Source organism: Manduca sexta, chromosome 12 (genome assembly GCF_014839805.1).
Source record: "Manduca sexta isolate Smith_Timp_Sample1 chromosome 12, JHU_Msex_v1.0, whole genome shotgun sequence".
In the NCBI taxonomy this organism is placed as follows: domain Eukaryota; kingdom Metazoa; phylum Arthropoda; class Insecta; order Lepidoptera; family Sphingidae; genus Manduca; species Manduca sexta.
This window is the reverse complement of record NC_051126.1, coordinates 619,485-635,870: the sequence shown is the minus strand read 5'-3', so window position 1 is coordinate 635,870 and position 16,386 is coordinate 619,485. Positions and strand designations below refer to the sequence as shown.

The 16,386-nt window shown below is 37.9% G+C and overlaps 1 protein-coding gene across 1 annotated transcript; it reads right to left on the bottom strand.

Annotated features, from left to right (window-relative positions):
• Positions 1 to 10,349: 10,349 nt before the first annotated feature.
• LOC115451460 (UPF0653 protein C607.02c) lies at positions 10,350 to 15,983 on the bottom strand. Its single transcript, XM_030179796.2, has 5 exons — positions 15,686 to 15,983; positions 15,340 to 15,491; positions 13,859 to 14,001; positions 11,155 to 11,328; positions 10,350 to 10,836 (listed from the first exon to the last, which is right to left on the bottom strand). The coding sequence occupies exons 1-5, from the start codon at positions 15,760 to 15,762 to the stop codon at positions 10,555 to 10,557; spliced, it is 828 nt and encodes a 275-aa protein (XP_030035656.1). The 5' UTR covers positions 15,763 to 15,983; the 3' UTR covers positions 10,350 to 10,554.
• Between the last annotated feature and the right edge of the window lie 403 nt (positions 15,984 to 16,386).

The window sequence follows — 16,386 nt, the reverse complement described above, 5'->3', positions numbered from 1 at the left end:
TTTTGATAGTTTATCTGGAAAAAAACATCCGAAGGCTCTAACAAAAACAGCGGCGTCATTCGGTTCGAGAGGAACGTCACTACGCCATCGCCTAATATGGACCCTAATCCATGTAGAGAGCGCTGCAAAATGCGATACAGGGTGACGTGCTCGGCCTCGAACCACACCTTAATATTTATCACTCACTAAGATAATTCCAGTTTTGTACGGACATAGTTCAACTTCCTAATACACATATGTGACGTCGCCAGCGCCAGCCGACCACCCCAGCCGTGACCGGCTGCAGCGTCGGCGACGGTGTCTATTACCCAAAATATCTATACAATATCTTTACAAGATAACAACCAGAGAAGCCGAGAAGTTTGTAAAGCCTTTATGCGGTCAGGTAAACGTGCGTCCGATGCCTATAAGCCTTTCTAAAATATTTCTAATAAAAAAGTACGGCAGAAAATGATTTCAATACTAAATAAGTAAGTACATGTCATTAAAATGATAAATACCAGTTCGCATCATACGACCGACAGGATAGTCGTTTGGCTTTTCCCCTCGCCAATTTCCTTAAGTTAGAGGTTAAAGTCCTTTTTAGTTACTATTTATGCTTATTCTCTGTTAGGAAGATCAACAAATTCTATTTCAGCTCCGCTATATTATATTCATTTAAATTCAGGTATTAGCAGAAACTTAAGCTTCATAGTTCGGTGTGATGAAATGCTCGCCACAGGCGATCCCAGCTGACTGGAGTTGCGAGAAGCGTGTGAGAGCGCGCGTGAGGACGAAGTAACCTTTGACACAAGTGTAAACTTCATAAGAACATATATATGCGTAATATTACGCATATATCTCATAAGGCAACTTATAACATGTCATTTTATACAATTCTGGAATACTCGATAACGTTAATACACGAGATTACTTCGTTATTGGCATATCTTAAAGCGGAAACTGCGCCTGCGTGAGATGATAAAACCACCTATTAAGAGATTACAGCGAGCAAATAAATAGCCCTGACTTTGTATTGTTCGCTGATAACATCTCTGTCTAAGGGAAACAACAGAGCTGGCTTTTAGGTACCTACGTTTCGAAGGAAACAAGGTTCGTGCCGCTGTATTGTAAGTTGATTTAAACTTACACCTCCTTTAATCAAATTTAATACTTACTCGGCACTATCACCGTATGTATATATTATGAATGTAATACAAAAAACGAATGTATTTAGAAAAACTTCCCCGTATGACCTTGAAGATAACGCTTTTATTGTGCGAGTCGATTGGACTGACTGTTAATAAATAATAATACAAGTTGTTCAGAGGTATTATCACTTACGAGTATCTTGGTTTGTAGCTCGCGGCCTTTTGTATAATCGCTGACTCTTAGCGCTCTACAAGAAGCAATGTTTAAGCCACTAATAATGTTCCCACTAACATTTTGACAATAGTCCTGAGCCGCCACTTATGGGACGAAATATTGTGAATACACCGACTGCTCCCGTGTCTGCATCCATCAAGATATAGACGTGAAGTTTCGTCGGCGACTCCAGCCCCGAGTGAGCTGGTTATCAAATAATGTGTGTAATATATAAAGAGTACAAACACAAACGCCTTTACATCCAATTGCGCAGTCAAGTAGTATCTACCTCGCCCGCAGTTTGATTATTTTGTTCTAATCAAACTATTGCACAAATAAAAAACATTGCCCTCCTTTCTTTGTCCAACCGAGTACTGAATAAACGCTTTACTTCAGTAATACCTTCTCTTGTTTACCTTTAATGATTATAAACAATAATACATTACCAGAGCAATACTGGTCTGTAGTTCCAAGTAAATTGTGTTCACTGTTAATAAATAAACAATTAAAATGTTTATTATCGGAACACGTACAAAATAAGGAAACATCGAAACTAACTAATAGAAAACGTTAATAATTATGTTACTAACAACATTATCATGACACACGTAATGTTTGCGCGCCCGAGCAACCCATAAATGATGTAATTCATTGAGCAGCATTTAGCGCCCGCCGACCACGGTACTCTACACAAACATGGTTCAAAACACCGGCCAAGCGCGAGTTGGACTCTCGCACCGAGTAGTACATACTACATAAGTTTAAACTTAACAAACTTATATTTACCGTTCGATCCCTAGACTCGATTATTGCACCGATAACAAATAATAAGATAGTGACAATAAATTCAGATTCAATTTAGTTTTTGGTTACTCAAGTACATATTTCTAGTTTTCAGATTTTTCCTTAACATGTGCTGTAAGACATTGCTTCTTGCCAAATTGCATGATTCTAGATCATCAGAAAGTACCCTATAGGTTTTGATCCCTTTCACCTTGTGAAATCTCAAAATATGCGAAAATACGGGTCATATCAGCTTACGATTACGTTGACTTAACATTTTGATTTGTTTCACAGTTGAAAAAGATCTTAGAGCCGAGTATCTAATCTCACTAGTATTATGAATGCGAAAGTTAGTCAAATTTTTTAGATGTTTGTATGTTTGTTCAAAGTAAACACAGAAGAAACTTAACTGATTAGGGTAAAATTTTGCACACGGGGAGACCAAGTGCTGAATTAATGCATAGACTACTTTTTATCCTAGTAATTTGCGCCCATGGAAAGTAATGGAAACTCTTAAATAGATGCCGTTGGCGTCGTCGTGTTCTAAGGACTTTTGTATCGAGGAAGGCATTTCACACGGGCGAAGCCGCAAGCAACACCCAGTTTAATATAAATTTCAACTTAATACCTCTACAACATTTCTGAGAAAATGGTTTTGACAAATAGACAGCCGCGTAGATAGACAACAAAGTGTTCCTACAAGAGTTCCTTTTCAGGTGCGGAACCCTAAAACCAGTTAGTGCGTATGTACTACACTGTACTTACTACTGCACTGTACTTAGGTAGGTACTACTTACTAGAGTAACCGGCAAAATATTAACCATACCTACAATCGGTACTAATGTGCCAAAAAAAATTTTCATCACGTAGTGTGTTCATGTTTGCCGTACAAGCGCAATGCAGTGACTGACAGAAAAAAACAAAAGTGTAAGTAATAGAAATTAACGATAAAACTATATCATATAACTAAACAGAAGTAGTTATCAAACGCTACGATTCATGATTTATGTAAAAGGTGTGCCAATACAAACATGAACTTGTAACTATTTCCCGGTACATAAACTGGCCACGTTGCTCGCGTCGTGAGGTGTGCATAATTAAAAAATATTTTATGTATTATAATAAACTCTATTATCTTTTACAGATCAATAAAATTTATTCGAAGCCAAAATAATTGCGCAGCGTGTAGAAAACGCGTAGAGCGTAGTCGCAAGCTAGTCGTGTCGTGTTGGTCTTACACGAGGCGGGTGAGGCGATTAACCATCTCCGTCCAGTCCCCCTGGCACAAACATTTAACATAGATTACAGAACATTTATTGTAATGGGCAGTGAAGAGATGGGTTCTCACTTGTAAGTTTACTGCGGTTATTTGCTAATTGATATAGCTAAAATGTCAGTTTTGTAGTAAAAAAAATATATATTCCGTCAATTCGCAATAAATGAATAACACATTTCGCACGACTACCTCATAAAAATATACTCGCTAAACCGATAAATATACCTGCTATTCTCGTCGAATGTCAGTGAAAAAGCTATACGGACTTGATCAAGTAAAATTATTTCACTCAATATTGTAGCGAGATTGCAGAGTATAGAGGGCAGTGCGAAGAAATGTGACCTTAGCTGCTTGCAGCTAGCCTGTAGCAACTCGCAGAAACCCTTCAGCCGTCCACGTCGTCTCATGAACCATAAAGCTGCAGAATATTCTCTTTAACATGCGCGCGAGTGTGTGCCTGCGACACGTGAGCTCACGTGTCGGCCTTGCACCAGAACGAATTGGCTGGCGATGCGCGACGACACACGGCACGCGCCATCCTGCCCGCGCCCGAAACAATCAATACAAGTGGAAAATTAATTTTGGATGCTGTAAATACGACACAACTGCCACTGAATCGCATAAAGCCGCTACAGCATATTATAATCATAATACAAGAATCACATGAGTCTATTATGAAAGGATTGTTCTAACAATTGTTCTGAACAATTTGTTCGTACCAGTATGTAAATTATAGAAGAATGTGGACGGTGGAACACAATTACTGCTGGGGTGCCGACTGTCAAGAGACCTACTCGTACTTTCAGCTGCTGGGCGTGTAACCGAGTTGAAAAGGTCAGGCGCCGGTACCCAGCCTGTTGTTTCTTTCCACTTTGTGTGATGCCGCGAAGACGTGTAAGATCGACCGAGTGTAGAATGTATACTTCTCACCTGAACAGCGACAGATACGAAAGATATAGTGTACGGAAATGACAAATAAGAAACTATATACTTATGCCCAGCCATGCTAAATGCCGTAGCCCTATCGTCCCTGCCAACCCTACCCCTCAACCGTCTTGAGGAGCCTTCCGTGTTGAGGAGTCTTCCGTCTTGATAAGTCATCCATCGTAAAGAATCTTCTTTCTGTCACGGCTATACCATAGAGAGCCCCGACTTATTGAACCAATTTTTTAAATAATTTCGTTTGTTACTTGACTGACATGAACAGTAAAAACACACACACATGAAAAACAAGCTACATTCTATCCCGGGAAAATAGTAGGTCTTCTAGCGCAGAAAACTCTCACGTGAGTGAAACATCTTTTCAATTCGACCCAGTAATTCCTAAAATTAGCGCCTTCGAACAAACAACCTCTTCAGCTTTATATAATAGTACATCTATGCACTATTGTTATGTCATACTTGTGTAGGAATATTATTACTTATTAAATGCAATTAAAATGCCAGTCGTTTACAGTCTTATGCGGGAAGGGAAAACAAATAAAAATACATTTAAACAAAATAAAATGAGCGAAGATCGCGAGAACAAGTCGGCAGAACTTGAAGGAGGTCAGACGAGAAAAGGCCGCCGAGTCCGGCACGCGAACTCGCACTCATTGTCTCCAAGTGGCTTATAACTAACGTAACGTAATCGAAACATAACCGTACGCAAGCCACACCATCGGTGAACTCGACATGACAACCTCACGCCTACGTCCCCAAAGGGATAGCCATAAACATAAGAGCACCCACTATTCATAGAACTTATTTCCACTCTATGGTGTAGGAATGAAAAAAAAATTTAACAAAAAAACCTACTAGAAACCAAAAACTAATTTAACATTACCTAAGGTCAGTAGGGGAAAGTGCGCCATAAAATTTTCATAGCTGGATTCAATGCAAAATAATTTCTTTTTGTGCTGACTTAAGAATGTAATTTTATTAATTTAAGAATATTTGGTATTTTGTGATAACGACCTATAGTCATTCAAGGCAATCAGACAATAAATTAATATTATTTTGATCAAAATAATTATAATCACTCAAATATATATAAATTTTAATCACTCAATATTATAACAAACTATGGCTGTTAAATCAAATTCGGGGCAAGTGCGCCATATATTTGTACATCAGGGCTTCAAAACATTTTACACATTTTTTTGCTATATTTAAAAAAAGTAGGAATTAAAAATTTTAATGCGTTATAACTCAATTACTTAGAATATGGCCTTATGACATTTGATATGTTTTAGCTGCATTAGAATCACATAACGTGCCTGATCGAACAGTTGCAACCTCTTCACGTAAAGTTACTCTAGACCAAAATATTTCAGTTTTTTCTTTTGTAAAAACGAACGATCTAAAACAAACAAATATACGACGAATTAACTAATACGCCCTTTTACTTAAGTCGGCTTAAAACAAAATACCTTGAGTACTAAAATTATGCTAAGTATAACATTTTAATAATAATAATTCATATTAGTAAAACATATTCTCAAAAAAGGTTGGTGATATATGGTTCAGGGGCAAGTGCGCCTTACTACTAGTAACTGTGGCGCACTTGCCCTACTCGACAATTTTGAGGTACATTTTTTCGCATTGCTTAAAAATCCTTTATTTTAGTATATATAAATAAAATTCAGGTAGGAAGTTAAAATAAAAGGTTTAAACTATCTACTCACTTTACTGGCTTACAGAAATATGTTACATATCTTGAAATATTTGATGTTATCTTTCACGTGGTCATCTCTATTTACAGGTCTAAATGACACTTAAAATAAAATGGCGAATAAATCGTATTAAAATGAACAGAGCCATTTGTGTTTTTTAGTGGAACCGTATTTCAGTTAATAGCATTGATATAAGATTGCGGTAATTGTATAACATCAATAGTTTTCGATTTTTTTAGGGCAGGTGCACTTGCCCCGTCGGCGCACTTGCCCCACCTGACCTTATATACTTACTGGTTACCAATTTTGAATTCGGTACCTAATAACAATCAAACATTTTTTTTTCGTACATTTGTTCATATATTTATCTAGCTTAACTAGCAATTTTAATGACTAATGTTTAATTTTCATTAGGCACCGACTCCAAAATTGGTAACCAGTATATGGGTAATGTAAAATTATTTTTTGATTTTTGAAAGCGGTTTTATTTTTTGTTAAAAAAAATATTTTTTGCTATTTTGTGTTAGTAATAATCATAAGACCCAATGGCAAACGCCCTTTCAAACATAAAAAGAATTTACTAAATCAGGCGATGCCTCTTTGAGTAACACCTTACTGTTAAGGAGTTGTACCTTCCATCATCAGCTCAGCTATATAAGATGATGATTATCATACGCAAGTACTTAAGTTACGTCATAAAATTTGCGAAAAACGATGTGTGTGTGCCTAAAAAATTTGAAGGTTACCCTCGATTTCTCCAGGGTCCAATCATCAAATCCTGACTTGGCGTCTGTGGGACCACTTCAGAAGTATCTCCTTTCGAACAAAAAAAAAAATTTTAAATCGGTCCACAAATGGTGGAGTAATAGCGTAACAAACACTTTGTATCAAAAACATCCAGTAGAATTGAGAACCTCCTCCTTTTTTGAAGTCGGTTAAAAAAAGACAGAATTTGGATTGGAATGGCAAATATACTAGTTTGTAAGATTTAGGCAACTTCTCTCAACTCTCAACTTTCTGTGACTGCGTACTTAGGCAGACGAGTCTCCAGCGACCTCACCATCCAGAGTGACATCACCCAGTTCCATAACAACGAGCCTTCGCTGAACAAAGAAAGGTCGCGCTGTAATTAAGTTATTTCTACTAATTGACTACTGATTTGCCCTTATCGCGTTCACGTAATTCATAATATACTGTAAAGCAATTTCTATTTAGGCGCCACGACGAGTCCTCTAGGGCTCGATTTTCTTTTTAGCTTCAGATTTATGGGAAAGCCCCTCACCAAAATAATGAAACGGTTTTTGTAATTTCTTTTCGGCTAGAAAATAAAGTTTTTTCTTACATACTTGCTAGTAGCACAGACTAGCTGCGCCCTACTCTAGGTCTTCTTTGATAACCGTGTCCTATGTAATTAGTCGTTTAAGGGGAACATTACATTCGTAACTTTTAGCTTCTGCTATCTGTATTTTAATTTAGGACGCTGTTAAAGAAATCAATTATAAAAATTTACTTTTGAATGAACTCCCAAACATGCAACTAAAAAGACTTTGCGTATAGTCTCGATTTTACGACAGTTACTATGCTTGGTGTCAAACATCTTTGGAGATCTGATCCTAGACGAATCGTGTTATATACGTGTAATAAACCCACATGAACCGTTTCCCGGTCTCAAAATCTATCAAACGACAGCGTGATTTTCTACATATACTGCAGTGCCGCTAGAACAAGAAATTTTGAGACATTACATTTGCAACCAGTTACAGCGATGGAAACCAGCGACTTAGAGCCATGCAAGATAATCGCCGAGTCGCACATAGCCAAAGCTGAAAGTGGCCCTTTGATTCAAGAGATATTACATCGACGATGACTACGGTCGGTGCACGGCGCGGCACGGCGATGGTACACTTGTCAATATGATGGCGCCACGGCGCTTATCTTGTCATTCACCGGTCACCAGTGACATCCATCGTGTACAGCTCTATTAATAGAACGTCGAATGCTCTATCTGCGTTGATCGGTGTGTAATGTGTCGCGGTGGTGACGCGCCATGACGTAAAAATAATCAAAGAAAAATATTTTGCCCTGTATTTGTAATTTGGATGGTCAAGTTGTCACTTGCTTCTCCTCCCATGATAGTTAAATCTAACGGCCGACCAAAGGACAATATGTATCTAAATAGCATTATGTTTGGTTGTTATAAAGTCGAAAACGGGTTCTCGGCTCCTTGTGTTTGTTTTTGAAGTTAATATTTACTTATTAAAGAAAACCCCATCAAGTGAAGTGACTTGTCCAAAGCACTGCTGGGTCTGTCTGTGCTTTGGTTTACATGACGAGAATATAAGATTTAGATGAGTATCTAGGTCGGACGGTCCCAGAAAGACGAGTCCACGGGAACGTCAATTTGCTTATACCTACCTAACTATGTGAGAGCCGAATCGGTCGCAGTACGTAAAGTAACTAGTTATAACGATTTCCTATATCAACGCGGCATGTTTGATATGGAAATAAAACTACCTCACGAGCCCTTTCGCGATAAATTTGTTTAATTTTTATTCCCGACACTTCGTATTTCTTTGTTCTGGTAATGACACACACCAACAGATTAAATTGTACTTTGTATGTTACATAAATTGTCGTTAACAAAATACAAATAAGTTTTACGAACACATTGTACTTAAATATAAGCAATCATAAATGAATGCAATACATTACGTAAAATATTACAGAAACACGTAATCAAGTAACGATGTAAAGCTGTGTCCACACCAGCCATACCACGCTTTTAGCCTCGTCATGATCACACAACTTTCCAATAATGCAATTAGTTTTGTAATAATTGAACTTATGTTGATTTCAGCTTATCCAACATATACAGTTTCCTATTGTAATGAATCGTGGATGCGTATGAACATGAGTAGGTAAAGAGCTAGAGCTACCAGTGCGGTCTGCGCTGGCGACTGGCGCTGATCTAATGTTACGTATGCGCTGTAGATATAATACGCAGCTGCATCAAAGAAAGGCTCGGGAAGTTAAAAGAACTTACTTTTGTTTAATATCTTTATGCCGCACCACAGTCCCCGCGACCGGTCAGATTATATGGCCGGGTACGTCGGCCGCCTTGATCTTATTTATTATTGCACTTTTGCCCATCGGTTCCACTCCAATAAAAACAATTATCACTGTGGAATCGTTTCAAAGTAATTGTATTATTCCACGTCAGATCTGCTCTTCTTAATAACTAATAGTATTGTGCATTCGCATTTCTTGTTAATAGAAGTAAGCATTGTATAATCAGAAATATTAAAGAATATTTATAACAAAATTCCAGGACACACGTGACGTTTAATAAAACCTTTTAATTATAATCATGTTTTTAATTTTGTGCCCACAAATAAAAATTAAACGAATCATCGCGAATAAATCCGTAGTGTTACTTGGTAGTAAAAAATGATCATCGCTACCCGATTAATCTAATGCGTTACTATATTTAACGGCTAGGCTCCCGCCAATCTCACCGACCGACCGATATGCTATACTGTAGTTTCTACTTCACATTACTCTTGTGTGTGACAAGTGAGCACCACGTGCGAGTTAGTCTATTGATGCAGTAAACTAAACTGGTTATCGTGGCTCTATGGTATAGCACTTGGAAAATACACACTTCCTTTTATATATTATGTTATTTAGTGTAGTTATTTATTAACACCCAACCTACGGCTCCACGCGAATAGAATCTCATCGCCGAGGTTGTTCATCTGCAGGTTTCCTCACGATATTTTCCTTCACCTTTAAAGCAAGCGATAATTCACAAAGAAGACACACATAATTTTATAGATAAGTCAGAGGTGTGTGCCCTTGGGATTTGAACCTGCGGACATTCGTCTCGGCAGTCCGTTCCATCACCAACTAGGCTATTGCCGCTACTTTATGACGTTGTGATCCCATAATTATTATTAAATTGTGACGATCTTTGCTAGCTTGTCATTACCTATGATGTGTACTTTTTATATACTTACATGAATAATAAATGTTATTATTTCTTTAATTTATTTATTGATTGCAATAAAATAATATTACACTATAAATAAGTAATTATTTTAGTAGTGCCGGGAATTGGTAAATTAACAAAATCAATACTTTTGTTTTTATTTCTAAATCACATATTATTACGCATAACAATGGCACTCGACTCCCACTCGTTGCTATTATGATCATAAGGCGTTTGCGAAAATATTTGGACTATCTTAGAGATTTTTTATAATTATAAAGGACTACTCTTAGGATTGTAAACATTTTGGGATATTTCTGTTTTTCAATGCTATTGTGACGAGGTGGACGTAGCGGGCAATGTTAATAATGAAAAGACTTCGATAGTCGAAGTCAGACATGCGCGGGTCACAAACTTGAGTGAGAATGTGTGATCGAGCCTTGTACCAAAAAAATAAAATGTTATTATAAATATGGTCAATATTTTATTATTATGTACAAGAATGGTTGTCAGTGCGATGTGTCCCCGCGCTGGTGCGGTGCGGCGCGGAGTGCGCGGTGTGCGCGGAGTGCGCGGTAGGCGGCCACGGCGTCGAGCCGCGCGCGCTCGCGGCGCAGCGCCTCCGCGGCCGGCGCGCCCGTGTCGCCCAGCATGGCGCTCAGCAGCAGCCCGCGCCGCGCCGGGCCCTGCGCCTGCGCGCGCCGCTTGTGCGGCCGCAGCGCGGGCGGCGCCGAGCACACCTCGCCGAACGGCACGCGCTCGTACACCACCTCGCGCTTCTCCTGCTGCGCCTGATACACAACGATACATACATACCGAACAACTACAGTCTACATGCATCGGCATGCCCCCAACTTTCCTGAACGAGTCACGTATTCGGCGAAAATAATAAAGCATCTACCCATGCACGCGCGAACCTGCACCCGAATGCACAAGCACTTGTGACAATAAAAAATGTTCTGCACTCGTTCCGCCAAATGAACGCCAACCTTAATACTTTATTTTGAGCTTGAAGGCTTATAGTAACATTAAAATCAACTCTAATTTAAATCACCCGTGAATAGTGATAATTGTATAAGGGTAAAGACTATGGTTGTTTGCGTGTGTACCTCCAGCGCTTTCTGTTTGTTGTGTAGTTTCTTGGCGGCGAGTCGCTGCGCCCGCGTGGGCAGCGGGTCGGCGGAGTCGGTGTGTGCGTGTGCGCGGCGCCGCTTGCGTGCGCGCCGCTCGCGCTGCGCCGCCATGCGTGCACCTTTCTCGTCCTCTTCTTCCATCAAGTCTTGCTAAAACACCGACCATTAATGATTGAATATAATATTTAGGTTCTTAACATTCATATTATTAAAACAATTATCTTCTATCTATCTTTCGTTCGAAACACATGCATCGGAATGAGAATGAAATAAAACCCCAAGCCTTCTCACTCTGGCAATACGCTTCGATAAGTTATAATCCAGCATACTAGTCCACAGCATTGGCATCTCCTCAGCAGCATCCATCGAATTGATTACATTGGGCTCCTTTGAACCTATTGCACTGTATAGTGTAAGTATGCACATGTTATATTGACCACAAATGTACGTCACCAACAATAAAATATTTAGTTATAACAAGTGAGTAGTGCGGCCCACGTCGTGTCGCGTTGTTTGGTTCTACAGCACAATGTTTGCGGTCACGTCGTGATAACAATGTGCAATCATCACTATTGTCGCATTCACCGCAATAATGACCACTACTCGCGTCATCTTAAGCGAACAACACCAAACAGGAGGTTTATTTTCAAGTGACTACTTATTTTTTACCTACTCCGAAGCTGGCATCACATATAAACTTTAACTAGTTTAATTATGTTAAAAACCAACGCTGACACTAATAGGTACATCCCGTCGAGAGCGACACAGGCCGAGGAAAATGTTTTACACAAGCTCTATTAACGGAAACTAAGACATATTTAATTTAAAAATTAGTACTTCGCTTCTGCATATTCTTTCTTTCATTAATAAGCAGCTACATTATTACCGAGTACTATAAACTACCTACCTACCTACCTACTACTTAATACCTTCCTGTAGACGGCTACTGACGAAATTTCAGCCGGATCGGACTTGTAGTTCTGTTTTGAGAGCGTGTGAAAGCAAGGGTGTCCGTTGATTTCAGAAAAATGGAAAAGGACCAATATCGGTCGGTGATTCGATTCGAAGGTGTAATATACATTAACTACCTGGAGAAGGGCAAAACGGTCACACTGCAGTACTTTGTAGAATTATTAAGCCGATTCGACGCCGATTTAAAAAAAAAAAACAGCCTCATTCGAAGAAATAAGTGCTCTTCCACCACGCCAATGCACCGGCTCACAACTCCGCACTCGCCACGGTCAAATTGATCAAATTGGCTACGAACTGCTGCCTCATCCACCGTATTCACTAGATTTGGCCCCATGGGACTTCTTTCTGTTTCCCAACTTGAAAAAGTCGCTCGCTGGGCAGAAACTTCACTCGAATGAGGAAGTAACCGCCGCCGTGGAGGCCTACTTTATAGACCTTGAGAATTTTTTTTCAGACGGGTTAAAGAAGTTGGAGCATCGCTGGGTCAAATGTATAGAATTAAAAGGAGATTATGTTGAAAAATAATTTATTTTCCAAAATTTTTGTTCTGTCTTTTGTAGGCTAAGTACTTATCGGGACCGCCCTCGTATACGAGCAAAACCGAGAACAAAGTCTAGTATTTATTGGTCACGTACGCCATTATGTGCGAAAGGAAATATAAGTTAGATTAGTGTTTTCGCCGCCACTCTACCAACACTGACCTATGCGACTAATAAAATTGCATATAACTAACTCATCTCAAAATAGATTGATTATGCTTTCGACCTTAAATCAGTATTATTATATCAAAACTGGTTTTTACATCAATAAAACTAAACATAGATTACAATATCGCAACTATTTCAATTTCCAGTGTACCTGCAGGCAATAATAGTTACAGAGTTTAGTAGCCATACTTAAAAAAAATTGTTGTATTTCAATCTCGACTCTAACCCCCTTATTTATAAACTTTTTTATCTAAGGACGGAGTAAAGCTGTGATAACAAGTCTGTTTCTCAGTGGCGAGTGCCGAGGGCATAGCAGCCTTCGCAGTGCGTAGACATAGGGCCGGTGTGATTGGCTAATATTGTTGTATCTCAAACATCTATGAATAAGGGGGTAATCTTATGGTAACTGTGAAACAATTTCATTGTTAAAGATTATCTTGTATTCATCAAGTAGTTTCTTATGTTTCAAAGTCCAAATAATTTGAATGCGTTGTTTTAGTTTCAGGTTGTGGAAAGTGATAATAGGTTTCCTGCTCAGTATCAACCTGAAGTCTAGAATTTGTAAAGAACTTGGCGTTAGGCACGTTCCCTATCACATCTTACTTCTTAGAAAGGAATGTACATGAAAAAACTAGGAGTACTAGTTGTGCCCAGTTTATCATTTCAGATATAAAAGGCGTGTGCCAAAAAATTTGAACATGTATTGATATCAGTACTACTGATAACTGGATTACAGACTAAAGCAGGAAACACTACCAGAATAACTAAATGTTGTGTGGTCAGTGAATGGTAGAGCCCAAACAACAAATTCTTTTACTGATAGATGGTACACTGACAATTTGTCTATCAAAATTGATTTACATTTAGTCATTTTATTCAGATTCAAAAAGATCTGCATAATTGTGTTGACTTTCAAGGGATAATTATCTCTTGTTAATATATATTCTCTCTAGCATGAGAATTGGAATGATGAATGAGGAATAATGCAATAGTTTACTTACAGGGTAGTCGAGCTGTTCAGTTGGGTTGTGTAGTGCTTTCATGGCACTGTTAATGCGAAGTGAGAAGTCCCGTCCTGTCTCCCCCGGGAGTTTGCGCAGACGTGAAACAGGGTTGTCACTGGCTTTATCATTCTTGTTGTGCCCTGCATATACATTTGTGTTAATCAAATATCTACGTTTTAAACATCTTGTTTATATTTATTGAAATATGTTTAGCTATTTTGTTGTGTCCAATTTATGCAGAATGAGCTCACATTGTCTTGAAGTCTGGCAGCCAGTCTTTTGGGTTCTGACTTAATTGAAGATAGAACTGGATCCCAAGCTTGTGTAAACTTCCAAATATCTTCTCTATTGACATTTGGATGTTTTTAAATTTCAATAGCCTCGTGATTCATCCTAGACAGGAATTGGTATTCTTTGGCAAGGATTTGTGGCTTGTCTAGTCGCAGATAATGATTGAAGCCTCCTTTATGTGGTAACATTGACTTTGCGGGTGACCAAAACCTCTGCCCCCCCCCCTGACCACAAAGGCTGCAGTCTTCGAAATGTCAGGAGAAAATTATAATATAAAAAGGGCAATACAATTCACAAAAAAGATTTATTTTAATGTCTAATATTTTCATGTAAACAAAAGTAATCATTATTTCCCATGAGAGCAAATTATCCATGTGTAAACCCAGAAAGTGACCCATAACCGGTGGTATGTCCCTCACATGCAAGTCCGCCTGGGAAGGTACCACCGCAATGCCTATTTCTGCTGCCAAGGAGCAGTGTGGAGTCACTGTTGCATTCTTGTAAGAAGGACATTGTAGCCAGTGTAACTACTGGACATAATAAGACTTAACATCTCATGTCTCAGGATGGTAAGTGCAGTAGAATACTAAACAATACTTTGTAATTCAAGGTGTTGGATGGTGTTTCTACTGTTTATGCTGTATCAGGCAAACGGTAAGGTTGTCTCATCATTCAAAGCAATAAATAATAATAATAATAATCAATTCAGCTGTTATGTGCCTAATTCTAACAAACATCCATACATCCAAACATTTTCCCAGTTTCACATTTATAATATTAAGTAGTATGATTAAGATTCAATTGTCATTTGGTCTGAATAAGTAATTTTTTGGAAAAACTAAAATTAGAAAACAAAATATTCATAGAATAATATATTGTCTGGAATGAGTGTTTGTGCTCCATGTTTTACAAACTAAATTAATATAAAATTATATACATGTTGAGTTTTCCTAACTTAGGCTACATAATACCTATAAGTTATAATATTTTAATTATTGTGATTATGATGTTAAGTCTGCTGAACAACCTAATAAATAATAAAAATAACAATACAGATCTGTTTCAACCTTTTAGAAACTAATTTGAATATAACTTCATCTGTTTTATTTTTCTGGAACAATTTACAATATAATTTTTAGTACTTCCATGGATAAAATTTATGAATTATTGTTACATTAACATGTTACCTTTGGCGTGTTCCAGTCGTTTCAATGGCTTTTTCTTCTTATGTGTCTTATCCTCCTTGTGTTTGTTTTGGAACTCAAACAACCTGGTCAGCGAGCGCGGCACCGGCTGGTCATCCGGATCATTGGGCGGAGCGTTTATTTTAGACTTCAAACTAAAATCATTCACGTATTTTCAATATGTGGTTGTATGTTATGCTGTGAACAAATTTCTAGGATAGATTCTAGTAATGCAAGTATCTATCTATAATTTGTTAAATATAAGTATCACTAAACAAAAGTCCAATTGACTTATGAATACATTTTCTTAAAAATCTTTAACTTTGAGATTGTGTGCCATATTAAGTACCTTTGTAGTCGCCTCGCCTGTTGCACCAGTGGATCCTTAACACCACGATGTTTCTTAGCTGGAATTTTACGACCCATATCCTTAGCATTTAAATTTAATTTTAAATCGATAAAACTTCAATGTCAATACTTTTTATTATGAGTATTAATTTTTAGAGTGAACCGCATATGGATATTTCAAATTAAAGTTATATTTTGATAATATGTATATGGTATTAGCCACATGTCTCTTAATAAAACTATGGTTATTTCTCGGACTTGAGATTTTCCGCTCATGTATATAAGACATATTTTTGTGTACCCAAGTTTTTGACATATAGATATCATAGGTATATTGACAGAACAACTTTTGTATTGCCATTAAAAGAATTAAGCAACGAACATCTAACGTAATCTAATACCTAATTGTAAAAATCTATCACTTTATCCAGCATTTAAAATTAATTTCATAATTCATGTTCCAATATTCATGATTTAATAATCGTAATAAGAAGAAGGCTATTAATAAATTAATAAAATTAAATCAATAGTGAACGTAATCTCACTGTACAGATATAAACACTCGCCGAAACGGCCGAAGTAATCCACACAGAACGGTTAAGTAACCAGAAAATATTATAGCTGTCGCTTACGGCTTCGCCCGCGTGAAAACGTTTTCCGGGATAAAATTCCGGCTATATATTTTCCCGGGATAAAAAATAG

Excerpts from the sequence above, each read along its gene's own strand:
- LOC115451460 (XM_030179796.2), bottom strand. The coding sequence starts at position 15,762 with ATGGGTCGTAAAATTCCAGCTAAGAAACATCGTGGTGTTAAGGATCCA. Across the intron at positions 11,329-13,858 it reads CTGAACAGCTCGACTACCCT|CAAGACTTGATGGAAGAAGA; the intron begins GTAAGTAAACTA and ends TCGGTGTTTTAG. Across the intron at positions 10,837-11,154 it reads ACAAACAGAAAGCGCTGGAG|GCGCAGCAGGAGAAGCGCGA; the intron begins GTACACACGCAA and ends GTTGTGTATCAG.